This window comes from Oryctolagus cuniculus, chromosome 11 (assembly GCF_964237555.1).
Source record: "Oryctolagus cuniculus chromosome 11, mOryCun1.1, whole genome shotgun sequence".
In the NCBI taxonomy this organism is placed as follows: Eukaryota; Metazoa; Chordata; class Mammalia; order Lagomorpha; family Leporidae; genus Oryctolagus; species Oryctolagus cuniculus.
In genome coordinates, this window is record NC_091442.1 from 41424883 (window position 1) to 41447780 (window position 22898).

General features: G+C 46.3%; 1 protein-coding gene and 1 pseudogene across 11 annotated transcripts in view; both read right to left on the reverse strand.

Moving 5' to 3' along the window:
- Positions 1–22898, reverse strand: part of KIF16B (kinesin family member 16B) — a 321890-nt gene that overhangs the window by 130882 nt on the left and 168110 nt on the right. For all 11 annotated transcript variants that reach the window (XM_070052111.1, XM_008256361.4, XM_008256360.4 and 8 more), the window contains exon 17: positions 22376–22464. In XM_070052111.1, the coding sequence (XP_069908212.1) occupies positions 22376–22464 (89 nt within the window). The remainder of the gene's footprint in view (positions 1–22375; positions 22465–22898) is intronic.
- Positions 14444–18616, reverse strand: LOC138844245 (STAGA complex 65 subunit gamma pseudogene; annotated as a pseudogene).

Here is a 22898-nt window from a genome sequence, read left to right on the forward strand (position 1 = left end):
GTAAGGAGATGGCTACCCAAGTCCAGCCAGCTGTTGGGCTGGCGGATGGAGTAGGGGGTGGACAGGAAAGGTGATAGAGCATATAACCAGAATGGAGATCTCACCTGGCAACAGAAAAAAAGCTGAGGCACTCTTACTGGGAAAGCCCCCTGCATGGGTTTTCTACTCTATCATCTCGGTGAATATATAATCAGATAAAATTCTTGGTCAATGAGTAGGCCTAGACTGTTTCCTAAGTGACTTTTAGATTATACTCAATATAGGGATGACTTCCTAGGTGTGTACCCTGTGTACCTGCACAGGGCCCTAAGCTCAGAGGGGATCCACAGAAGTTCTGTTGTCAACTTCAAATTCTTTTAATATTGAAAGAAAAGGTCCTGTATGTTGGTTATGCATTGCCCTACAAATGGTGCAGCTGTTTGTGATCATAAGTATGCCATTTCTCAAAGGATCCCTGGCCCACTACTGAAATGGCTGCTTGTACTCCTCAGTCCCACCACCCATCTTTCACAAGAGTCTAGGTTCTGACCACAGAGGGTTCCACAGTGGTTTAGACCAAAATGACTGCCTTCTTTCACCACCCTACCAGTCCTCAGGGACTTTCAACCAGTTCTAAATCACTTTAAAAGTGAGAAAATCCCATGGAGAGTGGGGGATGTTAAGGAGCAAACAAGGAGTTTGGTTTTTGGGCGCTGGTGTTTGGGCTGGTCTTAGCACATCTTCTCCCTGACATTGCAGATATTCTTTGAAGGCTAAGCAGAAAGCAGCTGCTCCCCAGGGACAGGCACAGGGAAACTGAGGAGAAGAAGAACCATCCATTCATCCAGTCTCTGATTCTTCATGGAGAGGCCTTGCAGTCTTCCCAACCAGCATCAACTCTCACGTCAAGTTTCATCAGAGCCAAGAATGACTTCTTTGTACAGGTGACTGGAGTTTCCACACCACTCATGCTCCTCTTCCTTCTTCTCAAAGTATTGTCAGGTTCTCCTACAGCAGACTTACATACAACTACACTTCAGGGTGTGTGTAACAAGATGAGGGTGGGTGTAGGAGGGAAACAGGCTTCACATTGCAATTTAATCTGGGAGGTTGAGAAACTAAACCCTTTTTAGGTAAAAGTTAGTTTATAAGAAATATCCAAGGCACTTTGGGAACGGTTTTCCAATGAACTTTCAAATACCTGATCTACAAAGTACTCAGTGAAGACTTTCCAAAGAGCCAATCTTAAGCCTTTTGAATTAAAAATGGAAAGTGCCCAAAGAAACAATGAATGCTTTAAGAAATAATAAAATTTGATACTCTAAGCATGTTCAGTAAGTATCTCCCTAGCCCATTTCTTGGAACAGTGGTGTAACTTGCTCTAATAAAAACAGCCAGGACCACAGATGTTAATCCTGGAGACTCCCCTGAACCACCATAAGACCACAGGTTGCTTGAGCTGGATGGGCACTCTGGAGAGATCATGCGTTCAGCTCAGCACACACCTCAACAGCCTGCCCCTCCCTCTTGTTTTCTGGGTCTGGAGATGTCCAAGATGACCTCCTCCTCCTTAAGACAGCCAGGAGCAAAACTCACCTCTTCTGATTCCTCATCCATTCTTATGTCAGCTCTGGATTTCAGTCTCACTTCCTCAACCAAACCATCGCACCTTCTATCCTAGAAATGGATTCCTAAAAGTTCAAAATAATTCATGATCCCAAAATAAATCCCTCCCTGTTGGGCAATCCAGAGGACTGTGTCACAGGCACATGCCACTCCACTCAGCCACTCACTGTCTGGGGACGACACATGCTTGTCCAGCACCTGCTGTGTTCACAGCAGGACTCAGAACAGACAATGGACACAGCACCTCAGAGCATTCTTAAGAGAGTGAATCCTAAGTGAAAGGAAATATGTTGAAGGATCATATATCATAGAAAGAAAGGCATATATTTGACAGGAAATAGGGTAAAGCCACATCATTTATGGCTGCAAAGATAACAGAAGGCCCATGCAGGAACATTAAGCATTGAGAAAACTTGACTGAAGTATGGCAGGCACACTGTGGTGAGTAGGGGACAAATCTAGTGGAAGAAAAATAGGAGAATAAAGTCAAATTAAAGGTATGCAAAGGAGGCAATTTCAGAGCCTCATCTGGCTACTATTAAATAACAGGAAGTCATGAGAAATAAAACCAGGCCTTGCTGTTAACAGAGGGTGGGGGCTGTTTCCCCCTCTTTCAGGCAGGGGTTCTTGAGTACAGAAACTCTCCACCTGGGCTGACTATGACTTGAAGGTTGTTGTCACAGCACAGTAGGTGTTTAACCAAGGACTGCTGTGGATACTGCTTTGAAGCCAGTAGGTGAATTTCAGAGTCAGAAATCTGGTCACAAGGAGCCACAGATGACTTGGGAGAGGAGATACCAAGCAATGCAGGTCTATCTTTGCTTTAAGAATCAACAACTTTCGGGGGCTGGCACTGTGGCACAGCAGGTTAAGACACTTCCTGAGTGTCAGTTCAGATCCCAGCTGCTCTGCTTCTGATTCAGCTCCCTGCTAATGGACCCTGGAAGCAGCAGCAGAAGTCTTTAGTCTCTGCCACCAACGTGGGAGACTGGGGTGGAGTTTCTGGCTCCTAGCTTGGGCTTGGCCCAGATCTCACTGTTGCAGGTATTTGAGGAGTGAAACAGCAGATGAAAGATCTCTCTCTCTTTCTCTCCCCCACCCCTTTCAAATAGATGGTAGATGGAATAGAGATTAAAAGAAAAAAAAAAAGAATTAACTTTTGACACTCCTTAACTGGTCATGATGAGATTAGTTCACTTTGGCAAATATAGAAGGTACAGGTGAGTAAAATTCCCAGGTCACTACTGCTGCACTCTGGTACCAGCCTTTACAGCCATGCATGCATAACACAGTTGAATAACATGTAATTGTACAATTCAGACCTACAACAATTTATGCATGTAATCTTCTATTGTTGGAAACGTGTGTGCTAGATAATTCTGGATAAAAAAGTTTGATGGGACCTACACTGGTAGTGCAAGAACATGATAGTTTAAGAGAGGAAAAGCTGTGGGGCAGCATTGTGGCGCAGTGGGTGAAGCCTCCACCTGTGATGCTGGCAACCCATATGGTCACCGGCTCCTGTCCCAGCTGCTCCACTTCCCACGCAGCTACCTGTTTATGGACTGGGGAAAGCAATGGAAGATGGCCCAAATGTTTGGGCCCCTGCCACCCACATGCGAGACCTGGAAGAAGCTCCTGGCTGCTGGCTTCAGCCTGGTTCAATCTGACTGTGGTAGTCTTCTGGGGAGTGAACCAGTGGATGGAAGATTTTTCTCCCTCTCTGTCTCCCTCTATCTCCCTCCCTCTCTCTCTCTCAGTCTCTCAAATAAATAAATAAATAAATCTTTAAAAAAAAAAAAGAAAGAAAAGAATAGCTGTGAATATTTGGGGGCAAAGAGAAAAGAGAAGACAGCAACAGCGGAGTTTGAAGACACAAGGAAGACTTAACATGCACCACAGTGCCACTGCAGTGACAATGTAACCACTAAAGAGAAGAACTGTACAGGTCTGTTCTGCACAAGTGTACGTCCTTGGTTTCAATGCACGTGAAACATGGCACACTAAAACGCCTCACCAGTGTGCTTCTCCCTCTCAGAGAGGGTGGCTGGGGGTCTGGGGCATGCCTTCTGCTCTCCTGCTGGCCTGTCCACACTGCCCACACTCCCACCTCTACTGCTGAGCCTGTTCTTTTCTAGTCTCCGACCCAACAGCCCATTCCTCTTTCCTTATCTCTCTCCTTGACATTTCTCCTTTCCTTCCTCTCCTTGCTGCTTTAAATCAAGCAGCAGCTGTCATCAAATAAAGAAGCCTGGGTGTGGATTTAGCTGACAACACAAAGTGGACAAAGGTGTTACATTATATTCTCATATATAATGAGAAAATATAATTAAGTATAAGGAATAATCACACAACTATCAACAATTTACGTGAAGAAAATGGTTCTTAGTGTTCTTAATGATTAGGCAAAAATTAAATGAATTATGAAGAGACATGTTCAATGGCCTGCAAAAAACTTTGCAACAAAATATTAAGAGAAACGGAGAATACAAAACTATATATCAGTAGCATCTCAATTTTTTTAAAGATTTGGTTATTTATTTGAAAGGCTGTGTGTGTGTGTGTTTGTGTGTGTGAAAGAGAGAGACAGAGACAGAGAGAAATCTATCTTTCATCCATAGATTCACTCCCCAAATGGCCACAACTGCCAGGTCTGGACCAGATCAAAGCCAGGATCCAGGAACTCCATCCAGGTCTCCTATATGGATGTCAGGGGCCTAAGTACTTAGGCCACCACCTGCTGCCTCCCAGGATGCATTAGAAGGGAGCTGGATGGGAAGTGGGGCAGGCAGAATTTGAACAGGTACTCAGATATGGGATGCCAGTGTCTCATGTGGTTGTTTAAACTGCAGCACCACAATGTCAGCTCCTCAATTTTGCTTTTCTAAAATATGTATATGATACAAAATTATAATATCTGATATACAATATGTACTTTAAAATACAATCAAGTATTATAAACGTAAATCAATTATTATTTCTTTGTGGAAGGACTACAAATACATGTGATTATTTTATCCACTTATAGTTTTTATAATAAACATTTTATAACGATAATAGCTATATGTTCAAAAACATTTTTTAAAATCTACTTTGAGGCAGCTGGCACTGTGGCGTAGTGGGTAAAGCCACTGCGTACAGTGCCAGCATCCCACATGGGCGCTGGTTCATGTCCCAGATGCTCCACTTTCATTCCAGCTCTCTGCTATGGCCTGGGAAAGCAGTGGAAGATGGCCTAAGTCCTTGGGTCCCCATATTCACATGGGAGCCCCAGAAGAAGCTCCTTGCTCCTGGCTTCAGATTGGCCCAGCTCTAGCAGTTGCAGCCATTTGGGGAGTGAACCAGCAATGGAAGACCTCTCTTTTGTTTCTTCTCTCTGCCTCTCTGTAACTCTACCTTTCATATAAATAAATAGTATTTTTCAAAAATCAACTTTTAGATCAGCACCGTGGCTCACTAGGCTAATCCTCCACCTTGCGGCGCCGGCAAACCAGGTTCTAGTCCCGGTCGGGGCACCAGATTCTGTCCCGGTTGCCCCTCTTCCAGGCCAGCTCTCTGCTGTGGCCAGGGAGTGCAGTGGAGGATGGCCCAAGTGCTTGGGCCCTGCACCCCATGGGAGACCAGGAGAAGCACCTGGCTCCTGCCTTCGGATCAGCGCGGTGCGCTGGCCACAGTGCGCCGGCCGCGGCGGCCATTGGAGGGTGAACCAACGGCAAAGGAAGACTTTTCTGTCTGTCTCTCTCTCTCACTATCCACTCTGCCTGTCAAAAAAAAATAAATAAAAAATAAAAATAAAAATCTACTTTGATTATAGCAACTCTCGCTTTTTTTTTGGATTCTATTTCTGACTCATTTCCATTTGTTTCTATCAATGGTGGCAATAAACCTTAGCAGGTCATGAGATGTGGAACTGCAGGTGGTGACAACACATCTGATGTCACTGAATTGGGAAATAGTTACTCAAGATTGCAATAACATCTCTGATAAAAGAAAGGGATAGAAAAGTCTCCTTGGGGAGTAATTCACACACAACACACTCAGTCAATAATTATTCCTCAAATACCCACGGAGCAGTAGGGGCATGGTATTGAAAAAACCAGAACTTTTTTTTTTTTTTTTTGACAGACAGAGTGGACAGTGAGAGAGACAGACAGACAGAAAGGTCTTCCTTTGCCGTTGGTTCACCCTCCAATGGCCGCCGCGGCTGGCGCACCACGCTGATCCGATGGCAGGAGCCAGGTACTTATCCTGGTCTTCCATGGGGTGCAGGGCCCAAGGACTTGGGCCATCCTCCACTGCACTCCCTGGCCACAGCAGAGAGCTGGCCTGGAAGAGGGGCAACCGGGACAGAATCCGGCGCCCTGACCGGGACTAGAACCCGGTGTGCCGGCACCGCAAGGCGGAGGATTAGCCTAGTGAGCCGCGGCGCCGGCCACCAGAACCTTTCCAATAACCACAGAATCCAAGAGCAGACATACAGTTGCATCAACAGACACCATCATCAACTACTAACAGTGTGGACAAGGAAAGATGGTGGATGCCAGGAGTGAATAGACAAGGAAATGAAACTTGGAGGAAGGGACTTTTAAAATGAAATCTTGGAGGCTGTGGAAGATTTTACCAGGCAAGGAGCTGCTGGACACATTGGACAAGTGTCCCCAGAGATGGAACCAGCATATGCAAAGATTTGGGAATAAGCATGAATATATTTCACTGGAACCCTTGGCTGAATCAGTAACCTGCTCTAAACAAACAAGGTCACAAGGTTTGGAGAGAGGCGACATGTAATCAAGTCAATGTCATAAGTTATTTCAAAGGAAAATCACAGTCACACAGGATTAGGAGGAAATTTACTGTCTTCCATCCCTGCCCATAACAATCATTCATCAGTTTCCTAGGAAAAGTCTCATTTGCGCAATTGATCTTTAAACTTCAGCTTTAGATTGTGCAATTATAAATGAGTGAAGAACAAGAGAGCTCACTACTCAGAAAATGCAAGCTCAAGTAAATAAATACAGACAGATTGTTCTCAGGCCGGCACCATGGCTCACTTGGTTAACCCTCTGCCTTGCAGCGCCGGCATCTCAAACGGGCACCGGGTTCTAGTCCCAGTTGCTCCTCTTCCAGTCCAGCTCTCCGCTGTGGTCCAGGAGGGCAGTGGAGGATGGCCCAAGTGCTTGGGCCCCTGTACCCACATGGGAGATCAGGAGGAAGCACCTAGCTCCTGGCTTCAGATCAGCACAGCGCCACCCGTAGCAGCCATTTGGGGAGTAAACCAATGGAAGGAAGACCTTTCTCTCTGTCTCTCTCACTGTCTATAACTCTACCTGTCAAAAAAAAAAAAAAAAGACAGATTGTTCTCTGAATTTAGCAGTTCATCTTTCTCCCCATTTGGAGGACAGAAAATGCAGAGCTCAACGTGTAAAGCAGCTCACTGTGGAGTAATATTCAAGGATTAAAAAGAACTAAAACAGAGAAGGTGATTAACATGAACCTGTTAATGGAAGAAGCCCAATTCCTTCCAATGCTATCATCACAAGTTTCCCAAGTCTGTGTATCTTGAAAAGCTATTTAAGACAATCTATAGCCACTGTAAAGTTAGTAAATGGTCCATTCAGAAAGCAAGACAACTGAGACCAAAAACTAGAGAAGAAACCAGCGCTGCAGCAAACTCAACTCTGAAAAAATGCTAAGACTCGGCAAAATCAACCAGCAGAGATAAACACAGTAAATAACCAGCAGCTAAAACATGGGCTAATTACCAACTTATCAGTGACATAAATAGTACCCATGACATGTATAAAACGTTCATGTTCAAGGTCAGCAAGAAAACAAAAGGTAAGGCAGTTTACAAAGCAGGAGAAAGTGAGAGTGAAGAGGGAAGACAAGTGTGCTGGCAGGGCACTGTGCTTACAAGAAAACATGACCTTTCCTCACCCAGACATGCAGGAGCACTGTGGCCTCATCCGAAGGTGCAAACCGTGTCAAGGACTTCTCTATGATGCGATGGGGGAAGAGTGAGCTCCCCTTAGTTCAGATTTGCTACATGCCTAGGCTGGGCAATGGGGAAACAACACACCAGATCCTGTGCCCCTCTGCTCGACGCTAAGGCTCAAACAACCACGTACCCGGGTATTGATGTCTTCTTACTTTCTCCTTAATGTGATGTATGTATCCTCCTACTTTAATGAAGCAGATAAGGAGCCAGGAGATAAGAAGGAAACAGGAGATAGGGAGGAAAAAGAAACTACTACTTTCTTTTGATTAATTCTTGTCAGTTGGCCAGACGTCCTCACTACCATCCCGGAGCCTCTGGCTCTTTGCACCCAAATCCCAGAACTCTTCACGTGGAATTGGGTTCCTCCCAGCTTTGCATTCCCGGCTCCACTCTTAGTCTCGCCCTTTCCCAGAGCCAACCCCAGTCTGCATTCGAGTACAACACACAGCTCAGCACAGGAAGAATGCAGTGCTTGATGAACTTCTGGTGCTGACCAGGATGCCCAGGGCAAGCTTTTAGAGACAGCCATGGCTGGAAAGATTCCTCAGACTCAAGTTCCTGTAAACGTAGCACAGAACTGCACCTAGGAGAGTGTATCTACACTGACAGACTCAGTACTTCAAGGGGATTTCTTTAAAGTGTCTTGGGGGGGGTGTGTGGAAACGCATACATTATCAGTGTGGACAGTGGATACAGGTGTCAGCACCGTACAGAATAATTTGTGAATGTGCTTCAAGAGACTTAAAACTACACACAGTCTATGGTCTGGCAACCCCACCTCTTTCTTCTCCCCTGAGGAAGTAATCATAGAAAAGCACAAAGATTGAGCTACAAATTTTTTCACTTCAATAGCTTGCAAGGGCTGAAAGCTAGACAATAAAACATCTACCAGTAGAAGATTTAACTTATCATATGGACATTGAAGTGATGTAGAAGAAGATTTAGGAAAGAAAAAGAATGCTAAGTGCAAAAAGAACTATTTGAATTCAGTATGAAGCCCTCTTGGTAAAAAATGTAAAATAAAAAGTTTATTGTCTTGTTCTACTTTCTGCTGCTATAACATGATACCCAAGACAGGGTAATTTATAAGGAGCACAGATTTATTTATTAACAGTTCTAGAGGCTGTGAAGTTCAAGAGCATGGTGCCAGCAACTGCCAGAGTATCAAGCATCGTAACAAGACAGAAGGGCAAGTAAGCACACAAGATACTGAAAAAGCAGGTGGGCTCATCCTTTCGTCAGGAGTCCAATCTCAAGAAAATGGGTGCACCCGTGGCCTGATCACCTCTTCTAGGTCCCACCTCTCATGCCTATTAAAAGGGAAATTTAACTTCAGAATGAGTTTCCGAGAGGGCATTCAAACCATAGCATGTACATATGAAATGCAAATATGTGAGTGTGTGTGTGTGTAGAGTTTGTATCCACAGGTTCTGTACCTATGGGTTTAACCAACTGTGGGTTGAAAAGATTCCAGAAAATAACTTATATCTGTAAGGAGCGAGGAGATAAGAAGGATACAGGAGATAGGGAGGATACATATAGTCTTTTCTTTTCCTTGTCATTATTCCTTAAACAATACAGTTTAACAAGTATTTGCATAGCTCTGACAGGGTATTAGGAATTAGAAGTGGTGCAGAGATGAGTTAGAGTCTATGGGAGGATGAGGGTAGGTTACGTGCAAACACAATGTCATTTTATTTAAGGGACGTGAGGATCTACAGCCTTGGACACTGGGGTCAGGAAATTCTAAGCCAACCTCCCACGGACACTGAGCATGCCTGCACATGCAGAGAGAGACCAAGACAGACTCAGAGGGACAGAGAGTAGACAGAGGTTTGGGCTACAACAGACAGTAGAATTACCAACTCTGCAGCCATTGCTGCTGCACTGCGGCATCTACATGCCCCACAGTGAACATGTTAAAACAAGGAAATAACGTTCATTAACAGGCGTCTGTCTTCTTGCCCTGGTTGCTGATGACCTCAGACTATCCTGAGAGTTAGGGGCTCTCCACACCCACCAAGGCGTGCACTGGCCCTGATGCCAAGCAAACCCGATGTCACCACCCTCCTCGCAGGAAGCCCCTGGGCTGGCGCACCAAACACAGGACTCCTCCTGACTGCCAATAGTTATTTCGGTCTCACTGGGGTTGAAACCCAGGTGACTCTCCTCTTCGGAATTTAATTGTCCAAATATATCTATTTAAATGAGTTCACCATTGTTTGGTGCTTAGAGGAGGCTATGGTGCTGGTAAAAATTTCTTTTATTTTCAAGATTGAAATAAACTGGGAACAAAGCTAGTTTTGCTTTGAGCACTTTTCAAGAAGCTGCGACAGTTCCGCACCCAGCCAGATTAGCTGCCTGTTTGCTGTCTCAGAGTGAGGCACGGGACTCCGGAACTGCCGGCCCTGTTTCTTCTTAGAGACACCGTGCCAGTGGAAGCCGAATGTTTCCCCTGCAGGGAAACTTTCTCCTGGCAGAGACCCTGGCTGGGCACTTCTCCAACGTGGAGCTAATTCCCAAAGGAAGTCACCAGGCTGCTTTGCCTCATCCAAAAATTCCCTGGCACTAAGTACGACGCATGTGTGTGTACAAATCACAGTTTCAAGGGAGCTCGAGACGCGGGCCAGCAGTAAGTTCCAAAACTGTGTTAGAAACGATATACACAACTTTATGTGCCCAGCTGGGCTGATAAAATGTTCTTGGGTAGCAAAGACTTAACTCTTAAAATCTCCCAATCTTGCTGTAAGTCAGAGCAGGGGAATTTCTAGACATGAGCTATGGGAAAAACGAGTAGGCTGCCTGTTGCACAAAGACAAAAGATGGGTTGCTTCGAAGTTAAGTTGGATCTGACCAGATACAATAATTTGCAAACCAGTCATAATTCTTGCAGAGAGCTTTACTCTGGGAGAATCTGAGTACTAAGCTGTAATTTCTGAGCCTATTGCAGAAAACACTCAGGTATACACAATGCCTAAGAAACCAGGAAATGTGTTTCTTCATGATAGTTAGGAAAGGCAACAAACATCTGTATGGATCACAAAAACAGGGCCAGGTAACGTGGAAATACTGAAAAGTGCACACGCCCAATGTGAAGCCCAGGAGACTGGAAACCGACAAACAGACCTATCATCTGTGCTCAGAGCACCTCTGCTGGCCAAAACCTACAGCCCCACGAATGTCTGCTCAGTTCCCACCACGTGCGAGCTTCCGGAGATTCAGAGATTGGGACGTGGACCTTGCCCTCAAGAAGGCTACATCAATTAAATACACAAGCACTAGATAAAAGAATTTGGAAAGAGCTATGATACAGGAATGCGCAAAATGCCTGTCAAAGGATAAAGAGAAGGCACTGAGCTCACACTGGAGATGCCCAGAAAACGTCCAGGGACACAATTCCTATGCTCAGCTTAAAAGATGAAGAGGATGGGCCAGTGGAGAAGGCTGGGATGTTTTCACAGAAGCAGAGGGCTGCAGAGAGGTGTGACATGCCTGTTTCATCCACTTAACCCAAAAGAAAAGGCTCCAGGTAGAAGGTGACAGAAGATAACACTGGGGAACAAAGCCATGGATGATCCTACCAGGGCTGGGACTGAGGAGCCAGGCCAGATGCTGGGAAGAGGGTGTTCCTAGAGGAAGAACAGTCCCCACCAAGAGCTAAGCAGATACACTGAGCTCCACTCTCAGGTGTAAGGTTGAGACAGGATGCTGGGGACAGTCCTCCCTGTGCCATCTCATAGAGGAAGTCAGGACTCAAGAGAGGTCGGTGACATTCAGAAGTCAGCAACATCCGCTACCCCTCAGGTACTGCCTACATTGGCCACTGGAGTGGGGAAGAGAAAATCTCTCCTCCATGTTCTTCTGGCGATGGACAGCATTCCTTCTCAAAGTGAAAAGGCCCCAGAGACCTGCATGGAGATGACAAGAGAGCTGGGCAGACAGAGTCCCCATGTAGAGCCAACTATGGAAGGAGGAAATTCTCCAGGGATAGAGCAGGTGATGTGACAAGAAAGCAGGCTGGGGTCAGGGAGCAGCAAGAAGGGAAGGGAGCTGCAGAAACTCAAGAAGAGCCCCAGAATCTTTAGACAGATGTGGGCATGAGGGTTTCACACAAAGGAGGAGGAGGGTATGTGCCTGTGTGTGTGTTGGTGGGCAGGGACACTAACATCTAACAAGCATCAACTTTGAATTACACAGTTATGAAGGGGGCCAGGAGCTGTTTGCCTAAAAGGGGGAAAGGATTAAAAGCAGCAGCAGAAAGCTCTGAGACAAGTCTCTTGAGCACGATGCTCTAGCAATTCTTTTAACCGCTACTGATGCAAAGCGGTCCTGGAGAAGTGACAAGGCAAATATGGGGAAAGGGACTCCAAACTTGGCAACTGCTGTCAGGGGCCGCTCACCGATGATGTGAGAAGTTGAAACTTCAAGAGTGACTGTGGGGCTCCGTGAACATGCAGCTGACCCCTGAGATGCGCACGCTGGGGAGTGGGTTGATTGGCACAGCTTTCCCTAATGTAAAGACTGAAGTCACCCAGGTTTGAGATAGACAGATAATGCCACCGCTGCCCTTATTTCTCACAGGCTTTACAAGCGTCTTCCCTGTACACGAAATCATGCTCCAAGGTGACTGTGCCTCATGCTGTCGGAAAAAGTTAGCCCCAGCCTGGGGCTGGACAAATGATGGGTCCTCAAATGCCAGCCACATGAATGAGGTGAAAGTGCTGGAGCTGCAAACGTCTATTTCCCTAACAGGAGGAACTGCCTTCATCCCGCAAGCGGAGCAACAGTGCTTTTGACAGGCCACTCAAGCCCTCGCTTTCCCACAGGGAGGCTGACTGCCGGCAGACTGCTCAAATGCACAGTCACTTACAGGAGAAAGTTCAAGGCACAGGGCATAGTTTCTCAAGGTTACACTCATTATCCCTCTTGCCTCTTGACAACCTGCTCCTCCATCGTGTGCTTCAGTTGGGTGACATATACCTCCCAACCAATTACGTAAGCCAGAAATTGGAAGTCAACATTTTTCACTTCTTTCTATCCCACATCCAATTAATCATCCAGACCTCATGACTTTCTCCCTTGATTATCTCTGCAGTAACTCAGTCCTCCAGGTTCCTTTCACTGCTGCCTCTGTCCAAGCCTGCTTCTCCAGCATCCTTGCTGTGCCTTTTTCAGGGCTCTCGCTACTCACTCATCGGAGCGATCATCTTCAAGGCAAAGTTAATCACACTGATCCTTGACTACAAACACTTCCTGGATTCCTACCATTGGTTGGGTTGAGCTGGTTGAACTGAACTCAGAACTTGAGAGAGGCCATACAATCATCAGGATGATCCATCCATGTCAGATTCATACTCTTCATTAACTTATTATACTTATTGGAGAATTGTATTTTGAGGTTGTCTTCTTTCAATATTTACAAACATAGTTTTTTAAAAATTGGACCCTCTTGCAAAAACAGAAGGAAAAAAAGAGAGTGCAGGAAAGTAAGATTCAAACTGTTATTTGCACACCCATGTTCATAGCAGCACTATTCATAATAACCAAAAAGCAGAAGCAATCAATAGATGGGCAGATGTTAAAATGTAACAAATGCATACAATGGAATGCTATTTGATAATAAAAAGGAAAGAAATTCTGGCATATACAACAATACAGATGACTCTTTTAAAAAAAAAGATTTATTGATTTATTTGAAAGTCAGAGTTACAGAGAAGAGAAGGAGAGGCAGAGGCAGAGAGAGAGAGAGAGAGAGAGAGAGGTCTTCAATCCGCCGATTCACTCCCCAGTTGGCTGTAACAGCTGGAGCTGCACTGATTCAAAGCCAGGAGACAGGAGCTTCCTCCGGGTCTCCCATGTGGGTGCAGGGGCCCAAGCACTTGGGCCATCCTCCACTGCCCTCCCAGGCGATAGCAGAGAGCTGGATCAGAAGTGGAGCAGCCAGGACTAGAACCGGCACCCATATGGGATGCCAGCGCTTCAGGCCAGGGCGTTAACTCTCTGCACCACAGCACTGGCCCCAAGCAGATGACCCTTAGAGATATTATACAAAGTGAAATAAACCAACCATGAAAGGACAAACACCATAATGATTCCACTTATACCTAACATAGTCAAATTTATGTAGGCCAAGAGTAAGAGAGTGGTTGCCAGGAGCTGGAGGGATAAGGAAATACATTATCACTTAATGGACAGAGAGCTTCAGTTTTGTAAGTTAAGAGGCATTCTAGAGACTGGTTGCACACTAATGTCAACGCTCTCACAGCTATCAAGTAGCACATTTAGAACCAGGTAAGACTGTCAATTTTAAGTAGATTTTATCACAAACAAAAAAAGAGTAAAGAAATTACCAAATGATCATGGGTGTATAGAAAATAATTCTCTGTTGTGTTTGGGGCCATACATTTTTTTTTTCTGATGTCAGCACACATTTAATTGTTGAAGAGTATTCAGTCATAGCTTTGAAGTTAATAAACATCTCAATTCTCAGATGTCTGAAAGGTAGGTCAAAGTGGGATGATTCGTCTGAGTTGTGCAAGAAAGGTAGCTGTAGAGAAGCTGGGAAACATGTCTAATCTCCTAGTGAAGACGACAATCGGGACAGGACTTCGATCTCCTGATTACTGTGCCAGCATCGGCTTCCAATGAACAAATGTTGTGGAAAACCTCAAAAACTGGGTGCAAGAGTCAACTGCAACCTTGTTTGGTTAAGTCCAGTTCTTCTGAAATTAAGGAAAGCCCACTGAGTTTAACAAGAGTGAAATCATTGTTCATGGAAACAAACTCTAATACATCAAGGTTTTCTGATGGATGCTGTAGATCTGGACAGAAGAAATTCCTTTTTCCTTTTATATTTTCCTCATCTTCTGCAGCGCTGGTTGAAAACAGGGGAGGACCCCATGAGGCTCTCAGTGGAGTGGGAACCATAGCTGCTCTCTGAGCCATCAGAGCTCTGGGGGATCCGGCTCCGTTCATGCCTGACATGGGTTCCCAGTAGACATCACTGCCCAGGACAGCATGCCCCAGACACTGCCCTCTTCACTCTCTTGAGACTCCATTTTCAAGTGGGCCAGATTCCAAAGAGGAGAAGCCTTGACCTCCACACTGGAAGCCTGAGGCAAAGTTTTACCCTCTAGGTTAGATGGGAAGTGCTCACTCTGAGCTCCAAGGACTCCCATGAGCAGGGACTGGTCCCCAGAAGCCAGGTCAGCCTCCAATTCCACACTGAGGAGAGAGGTGATGTCACCCACAGGCTCCTCCTTGATCTTCATGGGTTTGCTGTCCTCAGTGGCCTTCTCAGGATTGACAATCCTTTCATACTCTTCAGAGAGTCGCTTACTAATCTGTAGCATTAAGTGTGACAGTCCTTGATGCGGTGCTGCCAGAACTCCTGGAAAGAGAGCACACTGCCAATGCCCACCTCGTGGAACACCTGCTCCATAACATCCGGGAAAGGAGTCTGTTCCAGCTGAGCCTCCTGATTCATAGCAAAGTGCAGCAGCTTGGTGAACTTAAGGCAACACTCATGCGCCACATCAGTGAGGGTCTCCAAGACACTTTCATTAGCACACTCGAAGACTGTGTGGGCCAGGATTGTGGCCACTGCGTGGTAGAGGAGGTGCCGACAGGAATGCCGGCTGAGTTCAGTCACAGGTTCCTCTTTTCCATGATGAAAGTCACTCTCTGGGTCACTGTGCCGGATCTGGAATGGTGCATTGGGGTTCTTACAGTCCAAAGGCAGGAGGTCAGCAAGGAGAGGAGGGGAAGAGGTTCACTCTCCTCATTCTTTACACCTTCTGTCTGCTGTTGATTCTGGGCCGCAGCTGTGGCAATAAGGTTTTGAAAATGTCGGTTGTGTTGGATCAACTGAATGCAATGGATGGTGAGGCTGTGTGACTCTGAGGGGCTATCAAGTATAGTGGGGGGGAGGGGCTTATTTTAGAGGGCTGGTGCAGGGGTGGGTCATGGACTTCCACCAGACGGAACTCCAGGGAGAGCAAATCAAAGGAACTTCTGCTGGTCTGGTTTGATGACACTGGTATTTCTCCCCAGTACCTCAATGTTTTGGAATACGGGAAGAATTCTCAGGTTTAATGTAGATGATATCCTACAAGTAATGTGTTTAAATCTCTGGCAACTGCAGATTCTAGGCTTCTGCAGTGAAAAATATAAAGTCCAGTCAGTTATTTACATAAAAGGCAGGCTGTTCAAGACCACTTAGAAAAATGTCAGTGTCAGACACATGTAGGACCAAAGAGGTTCTCTCTTTCCAGATTCACTGCCCATGTATCTCTTCAAGTCCAAATAACATCGATCGAACGCCAGGCATTACATGAGGAAAGGAAGACCAAATAAATAATTGCAAGATCTGTCCGAAAGGAGTAAGAAGGACAGGTGCCGAGTCCAGGGAATGTCCACGTCACTCCCTGGTCACGGCCTACGATCCTGAGGTCGCCTGATGCCCAGTGCAGCCGGGAGGCAGGGAGGTCTGGATCTGAACTGAGGCTGCTGTTCTCACCGCAGTGCAGAACCTGGACTCTGAGGCCTGAGCCACGGGTCACATCAGGCCTGACAGGCTGGTTTGTTGGTTAGTGGTCCCAGGCTGCGGAAGCACTTCCTGGGCCATACATTTTAATCATACATTCTGGACTAGCTCTGAAGACAAGCTAATCAGAACGAACAAAAATGTCACACGTGCACAGTACCATGTGCCTGCCTCAGGAACCTGAATTGCAATCTCTCTCCTTCTTCTCATTCAACCTGACCAAATGCAAAAGTGTATCTCCCTGAAGAACAGCTCTGCCAGTTTATCAAAGCCAACTGCAAGTAACAGCGCTTGGCCTTTGGGGAGCTCACAGGCCAGGCCTCACCCTGTGACACTCTTTCCAACATCATCGGGTTCGCTCATGTATTTTCTCCATCTGCCTTTCCACGGCAAACCTGTCAGGGTCAACATGGCCCCAGTTCATTTTGATCCTGCACAGAGTTCTCAAGTAGATCTGAGGGGAATTGGTTTTGGTTAGTGAGGGATGGGTGTGCAGGGCCCAGTCTCGGGGTAGCACTCTTCCCCTCTGCTCTGCAAAAACAGCATTACTAGAGACTTCTAGCAAAGCTGTATCCTCAACCATGGAGAAGGCAGCACCAACCACGGGCTTTGGATCTTGTACTTAACGCTCCAGTAACCCCTGCTATCCCTCCATAGCACCCTTCCTGTGACATGGATTCTAATTATCACAGGTCATGCATTGTTATGGTATTCAGCATGGAAACCGGAAGAGACTTGGCCTCCATAAGATTTGAGTACCAGTGGGGTCCTGAGGATTAGGCCCAGCACACTGATTGCATGATGCTGGCTAGAGGTGTTCTTAATGTCAATAAGGAGTCCTACAGGCAGCTAGACGGCCTCTGGTTTTCCACACAGAGTATGGTTTCGCTGCACAGAGGGTCCTGGAACCAGGAAGAGAATCCCTTTCTAGGTACTGAGCCTAACCATTTCCCTTCCTGTCTGACCTCCCAGAAGATAGATCATGGAAGCCATGGCTCTTTACCTCAAATCACATCTTGCCTTGCCTTCCTTCTACATGTGTTCATGTGACCGTGCCTGTAGTCCCAGGACAGAGAGCACTGCACGTCACCATTGGCAGACTCTCAGCACAAGGCAGACCTTTAATGGATGCACACTGAGCTGCTGGAGCAATTCAGACCTGCATGTCCACCGTGAGAAGCCAGCACATGTGTGTGTCCAAGCAGCTTATCATCTGGATTTAAACACTTATTTAGTAAGGATCATTCAATGTTCTTCCAGTTTATTGCATGGTGCTTATTTAGGCAGAAGGTATTTATACCTGGAACATCAAACTAAGATATAAACAGCATGAAGATAGCTTTACTTCTGCTTAATTTTTCCGAGTTGCTGGAGCAGACAACTTCACAACTAGGTGTCTGTTTCCCATAACTCAGAGTAGGCAATTTTTTTCCAATTATATTTTAATTCATGGGCAACCATCCTCTACAGCAGGTGGTGAGCTAAGGGGGTCTGGAAGCCAGGGAGAAGGAAGATATGATGAAGTATTAAATAATTTTTACTTGAATTTGTAGCAGTCAGTACGACAGAGATGCAGAGACAACATGTGTCTGTCAAGTGGAGTCAGGTGAACAGGATGCATTAGGCTAGCATCAGATGCATCCAGAACAGTCTCCTCCGCCAGCCGCAATGGAGTCTGAACCAGACTGTTTCTCACTTGGATTTTCTCAGTGCCTTGGCCTAATCCCCCATTTCATCAGCACGTCTTGTTCTCTCCTTGCTGCTACAGGATCCTTCACATGACCTTGAGATTACTCAAATAACCAGAATATCATGTGGGACTTGAATGGTGCCACATGAATGCACTCCTCTTCATAACATGTCTTGTTCCAATACTAGGAACATCCTTGCCTGAGAAATTAATGAAAACTCCTGAAAGAATCTACATGTCTTAATAAAATTTCATTCTTAATCTGTTTGCTGAATTTTTTACTAAGCATGTTATGAGAATGACCTTTAAAATACAGAAATGAATAAGGCTCCTGACTTGCAATTGCTTTCAATCAAATAGGAACAACACCTCCATAGAAGCAGAATTCCCACCCAACTGCCCAGGCCTCGCCCATCCTGCCTCAGTGCATCTCTGGAGAGGATGCACCATCAACCCCCTCTATTTAAACCTCAAGTCTGGGAATCATTCTTGAATCTCAGATTCCACCTTGCTCTGCTCTGTGGCCAAAGCTCAGATTCACGCCACCTTCACCATTCACTCGGCCTGAGGAAAAAGCATCCTCAATGGTCCCCTCCTCTGATGCCACATTCTCCAAATGAAACACATCCTAACAGCTGTATGCGGAACAGCTCCTGGTTAAAGCCTTCTTGTGATTGACCAGTGCTCCTTCACTGCCCCCAGGCCTTACATTAACTGGCCCTTGAAAGTCCCCGAATTTCCTCCAGTAGCACTCTCCTTCCGCCTTCTCGTATTCCATACACGGGCCCTCTTCTCACATCTCATTCTGCAATCACACCACTCGCTTCGCCCTCTGCCTGAACACACTCCATTCTCCCCCTTTATGTTTTGGCCGTGTCAGCTTCTCTCCACCCAAGTCTTACAGCACGTATCCCCTCCTCAGGAAGCCCTCCCTGACTACTCCCTCAAACACTGCCCCAAAACATTTTATTCTTGGCCAGCGTCTAGGCTCACTAGGCTAATCCTCCGCCTGCGGCGCTGGCACCCCGGGGTTCTAATCCCCATTGAGGCACCGGATTCTGTCCCGGTTGCTCCTCTTCTAGTCCAGCTCTCTGCTGTGGCCCAGGAAGGCAGTGGAGGATGGCCCAAGTGCTTGGGCCCTGCACCCGCATGGGAGACCAGGAGGAAGCACCTGGCTCCTGGCTTCAGATTGGCGCAGCGCACTGGCCATGGCAGCCATTTGGGGGGTGAACCAATGGAAGGAAGACCTTTCTCTCTGTCTCTCTCTCTCACTGTCTAACGCTGCCTGTCAAAAAAAAAAAAAAAAAAAAAAAAAAAAAAAAAAAAAGGAAAAGAAAAGAAAGAAAGCATTTTATTCCCATTCCACTTTCACTTTCTGGATTATTTAAAAATTACCAATGTTTTGCTTCTCTCCTCCACTAGCATATAGACCGGCCCTGTCAGGATTACTGAGGAGTGTATTTCTGTCCTAGAGGCATGTCTGGCTCACAGGAGGTGCTGAGGAAGCAGCTGCTGATTGGTGGCTATCCAGCACAAAGGAGAGAAAGATGCAAATGACAGGAATGGGTCAAGAAGGATCTCTGGCTTTTGTGGAGAGAGGAAAGTAGGAAATAGGCCGGCGCCGCAGCTCACTAGGCTAATCCTCCACCTTGCGGCGCCGGCACACCAGGTTCTAGTCCCGGTCGGGGTGCCGGATTCTGTCCCGGTTGCCCCTCTTCCAGGCCAGCTCTCTGCTGTGGCCAGGGAGTGCAGTGGAGGATGGCCCAAGTGCTTGGGCCCTGCACCCCATGGGAGACCAGGATAAGTACCTGGCTCCTGCCATCGGATCAGTGCGGTGCGCCGGCCACGGCGGCTAGTGGAGGGTGAACCAATGGCAAAGGAAGACCTTTCTCTCTGACTGTCAAGGGAAGGGAAGGGGAGGGGAGGGGAGGGGAGGGGAGGGGAGGGGAGGGGAGGGGAGGGGAGGGGAGGGGAGGGGAAGGGAAGGGAAGGGAAGGGAAGGGAAGGGAAGGGAAGGGAAGGGAAGGGAAGAAAAGAAAATAACTTCCCAAGGAAAGACTGCACAATGCTTTGGAGGACTAGCAGGCAGCAGGAACACAAGGCATCCCAGGCTCTAGAATTAGCAAAGACAAGACCTGAAAGGCACTGAAAGGCACAGATGAGTCCAGGTGTGTCTGAGAGAGAAAACAACACTTGAAATGGGTGGTGCCCAGGAAGTGTGGAGGATTAGCCATTCGAGAGATGAGTACAGGTGGTGGAGAGGGTATGGGATTGGAACCTCATTTGTTAAGACCATGGAAAGTCATTGAAAAGTTTTGAGGATGAAAACTGGTACACTCTGATTTCCTGTTTATGAACACTAAGAAAAAGTTTCAACTTAAAAACACACGACCAAAAATGACAGTACTTTTAAGAGGGTTATGTATTCTCCCTATGTTTGGAGAGAAAAAAGATCTTTGATACCATGTATAAATACAAGGCAAAGAGGGGCCTATGGTTGGTGACTTCATATCTTAGAAGAAAGACTGAGTGTGGACCAACTTTTGGTTTTCAAAGGTAATGAAGAGCCATATCCCATTTCCAAACAAATTAAAAACCACCACTGAGGGTCTTGCAGGCAATACTGGATTCCAGCACTGAAATGGAATCTGGATCCAGGACAAATCTAAGCAAGCACTCTTCCTATCACAAGTTAAGTGACTCAAACAGCAGTCAATGGATGGAATCATACCACTTAAGCTAAATTAATCCTTAAGACCTGCATAATAAATTAGACTTAAAGTAAACTCACGAATGACTCAATCTCTTAAAAAGGCATTGGATAAAACGATTAAGTAATTGAGGACCTACAACAAAATGTGCCTTCCAAATTATTGACTGTTCAGTTCCCACTTGTCAGGGGTCTTCTTAAGACAGAATTATTCAATGAGCCCAGCTTTCCTTAATAAACATGGAGCGGTATGGAAAGGCTCATGTGGAAGGCAAAGGTGGACACGAGGGAGCATCCTGCAGCCCAGGAGCTAACTGGCATTTTTACTAGTTCAAGCAAGGGGTCAGATCTAGGCTTCAGCTTGCTGGCCCGTAAAATGAGGAACCCAGAAACATGATCAAAGGCCCCTTCTACAACAAAGAAATTCCTTGTAGGTATCTGCTTTCCATAAACCAGAGTGCTGACTTGGGCTGGAAAGGTGAACGCCTTGGAGCACGTGGCTCAGTGGGTGTGGGGATGAACTGGCCTCCACTGGAGGCAGTAATATGGCCAAAGCATGAATGTTAGAGTCGGATGGGTCTGGACACACATGTTAACTGTGACACTGTGGGAAGCAAACATCTATAAGTATCTCCATAAATGGGAATAGAGTTGCTGGGAGAATTGAAAGACCACAGATGCTAGGTGCTCAGTAGAATGCCTGACAAATCAGTAACTACAAATAAATGACAGTTCTAGAAGACAATTGGTCACGTTAGTTTTATCTCACTTACTTAGCTATTGGATTTGCCTCCATTATTTTATATGAGATTCTCCAGTCAGAAAGATGATAAAATTAAGGAAGCTCACAAATCTGGAAAGGATCCTAAGTCTTTTCATCCAGGTACCCGTTTTCAGGCATTTTCATTATCACCATCACTTTATTAACAAAGACACTGAGGACTTGAGTGGTTTAGCTGGCTGCCTAAGGTCACCCAGCCAACAAGTCCATTTCAAACTCTCAAGTTTGCAGGCCGGTGTTATGGTGTAACAGGTTACACTGCTGCTTGTGATGTTGGCATTCCATATGAGTGTTGGGTTCATGTCCTGGGTGCTCCACTTCCAAACCAGCTCCCTGCTGATGGCCTGAGATAGCAGCAGAACATGCCCCAAGTGTTTGGGTCCCTGCCACCCATGGGGGAGACCTGGATAAAGATCCTGGCTCAGCCTGGCTTAGCCCCAGCTGTTGTGGGCACTTAAAATGTGAACCAGTGGATGGAAGACCTGCCTTTCTCTGTCTCTTTCTCTCTGTGTGTAACTCGGACTTTCAAATAAATAAATAATTAAAAAAAATCTCTCATTTATGTCTTCAGTGGTCCTCTAGCATTTAGAAGTACAGAAAATAATTTCCTGGGCTATGGATTGCATGCCTGAAGAAATAAAGCTGCCTTTGTTATAACTAATAATTTATAAAGTGAGATAAAAGTGCATAAATCAAAGGAGCTGTGTGCTGAGTTATCCAAGTGCCAACTCTAAAATATCTGACAGTCTGGGAAATGATAATGAAGCCCGTGACAATCCTTACTGATGCTTAGAACACTGCTAAGCAAAAAAAAAAAAAAAAAAAAAAAAAAAAAAAATCAGAAAACATAGTTTCATTTAGGGTCTGATTATAACTAACAAAATGGTATACACATATAGCAAGAAAGGAACTTGGAAAATGACTAGGGCTGATTTGCGAGGGAGGCGCAGTTGCGTGAGCTTTATTTTTATCTTGTGACTATAACGGAGCTGGCACAAGACACACCACAACTGTGATAAGAGAAGCAGACGCCGCCGTTCGCTTACCCGGGGTTATACAACATGACCGCAGACAGGTTCTCGCAGGACTTCGAGAGGTCGGTCATGGACAAGCTGAAGGAGGACAGAAGGCCACTCTAAGAGCAGACACAGGGCAGAGCGGTTACCTTAGAGGATAAGAGACGGCCAGTGCTCTGGGCTCACTGTCAACTCACAAGAGACAATGAGGCCCGTGCACCCCTGAGGAACAGGACTAACAACCTGTCTGAGGACAGCAGAGTGGGGGTGGCCAGCTCCGACATTCTCAAACCCAAGCCGCAAGCACAGCAGGACTTCGGCATTCTAGCTCTGGGGAAATCCACCCGGAATCTACAACCCAACTGCTCTCCCTGGCCAGGCTGCATTCAACTCAAGAAGGGAAGGGGTCACACCATCGTTGTCATTGTCACCCTCCACTCCACTCCCTGGCAGGCAGCAGTCTCCTGCTGTCACTCACTTGTGCATCCTAAGGGACCAGGGCAGATGAGGGAGAGGCACAGGGAGAGCAGGTGTGGAGCTTGGCTGCTTGGGC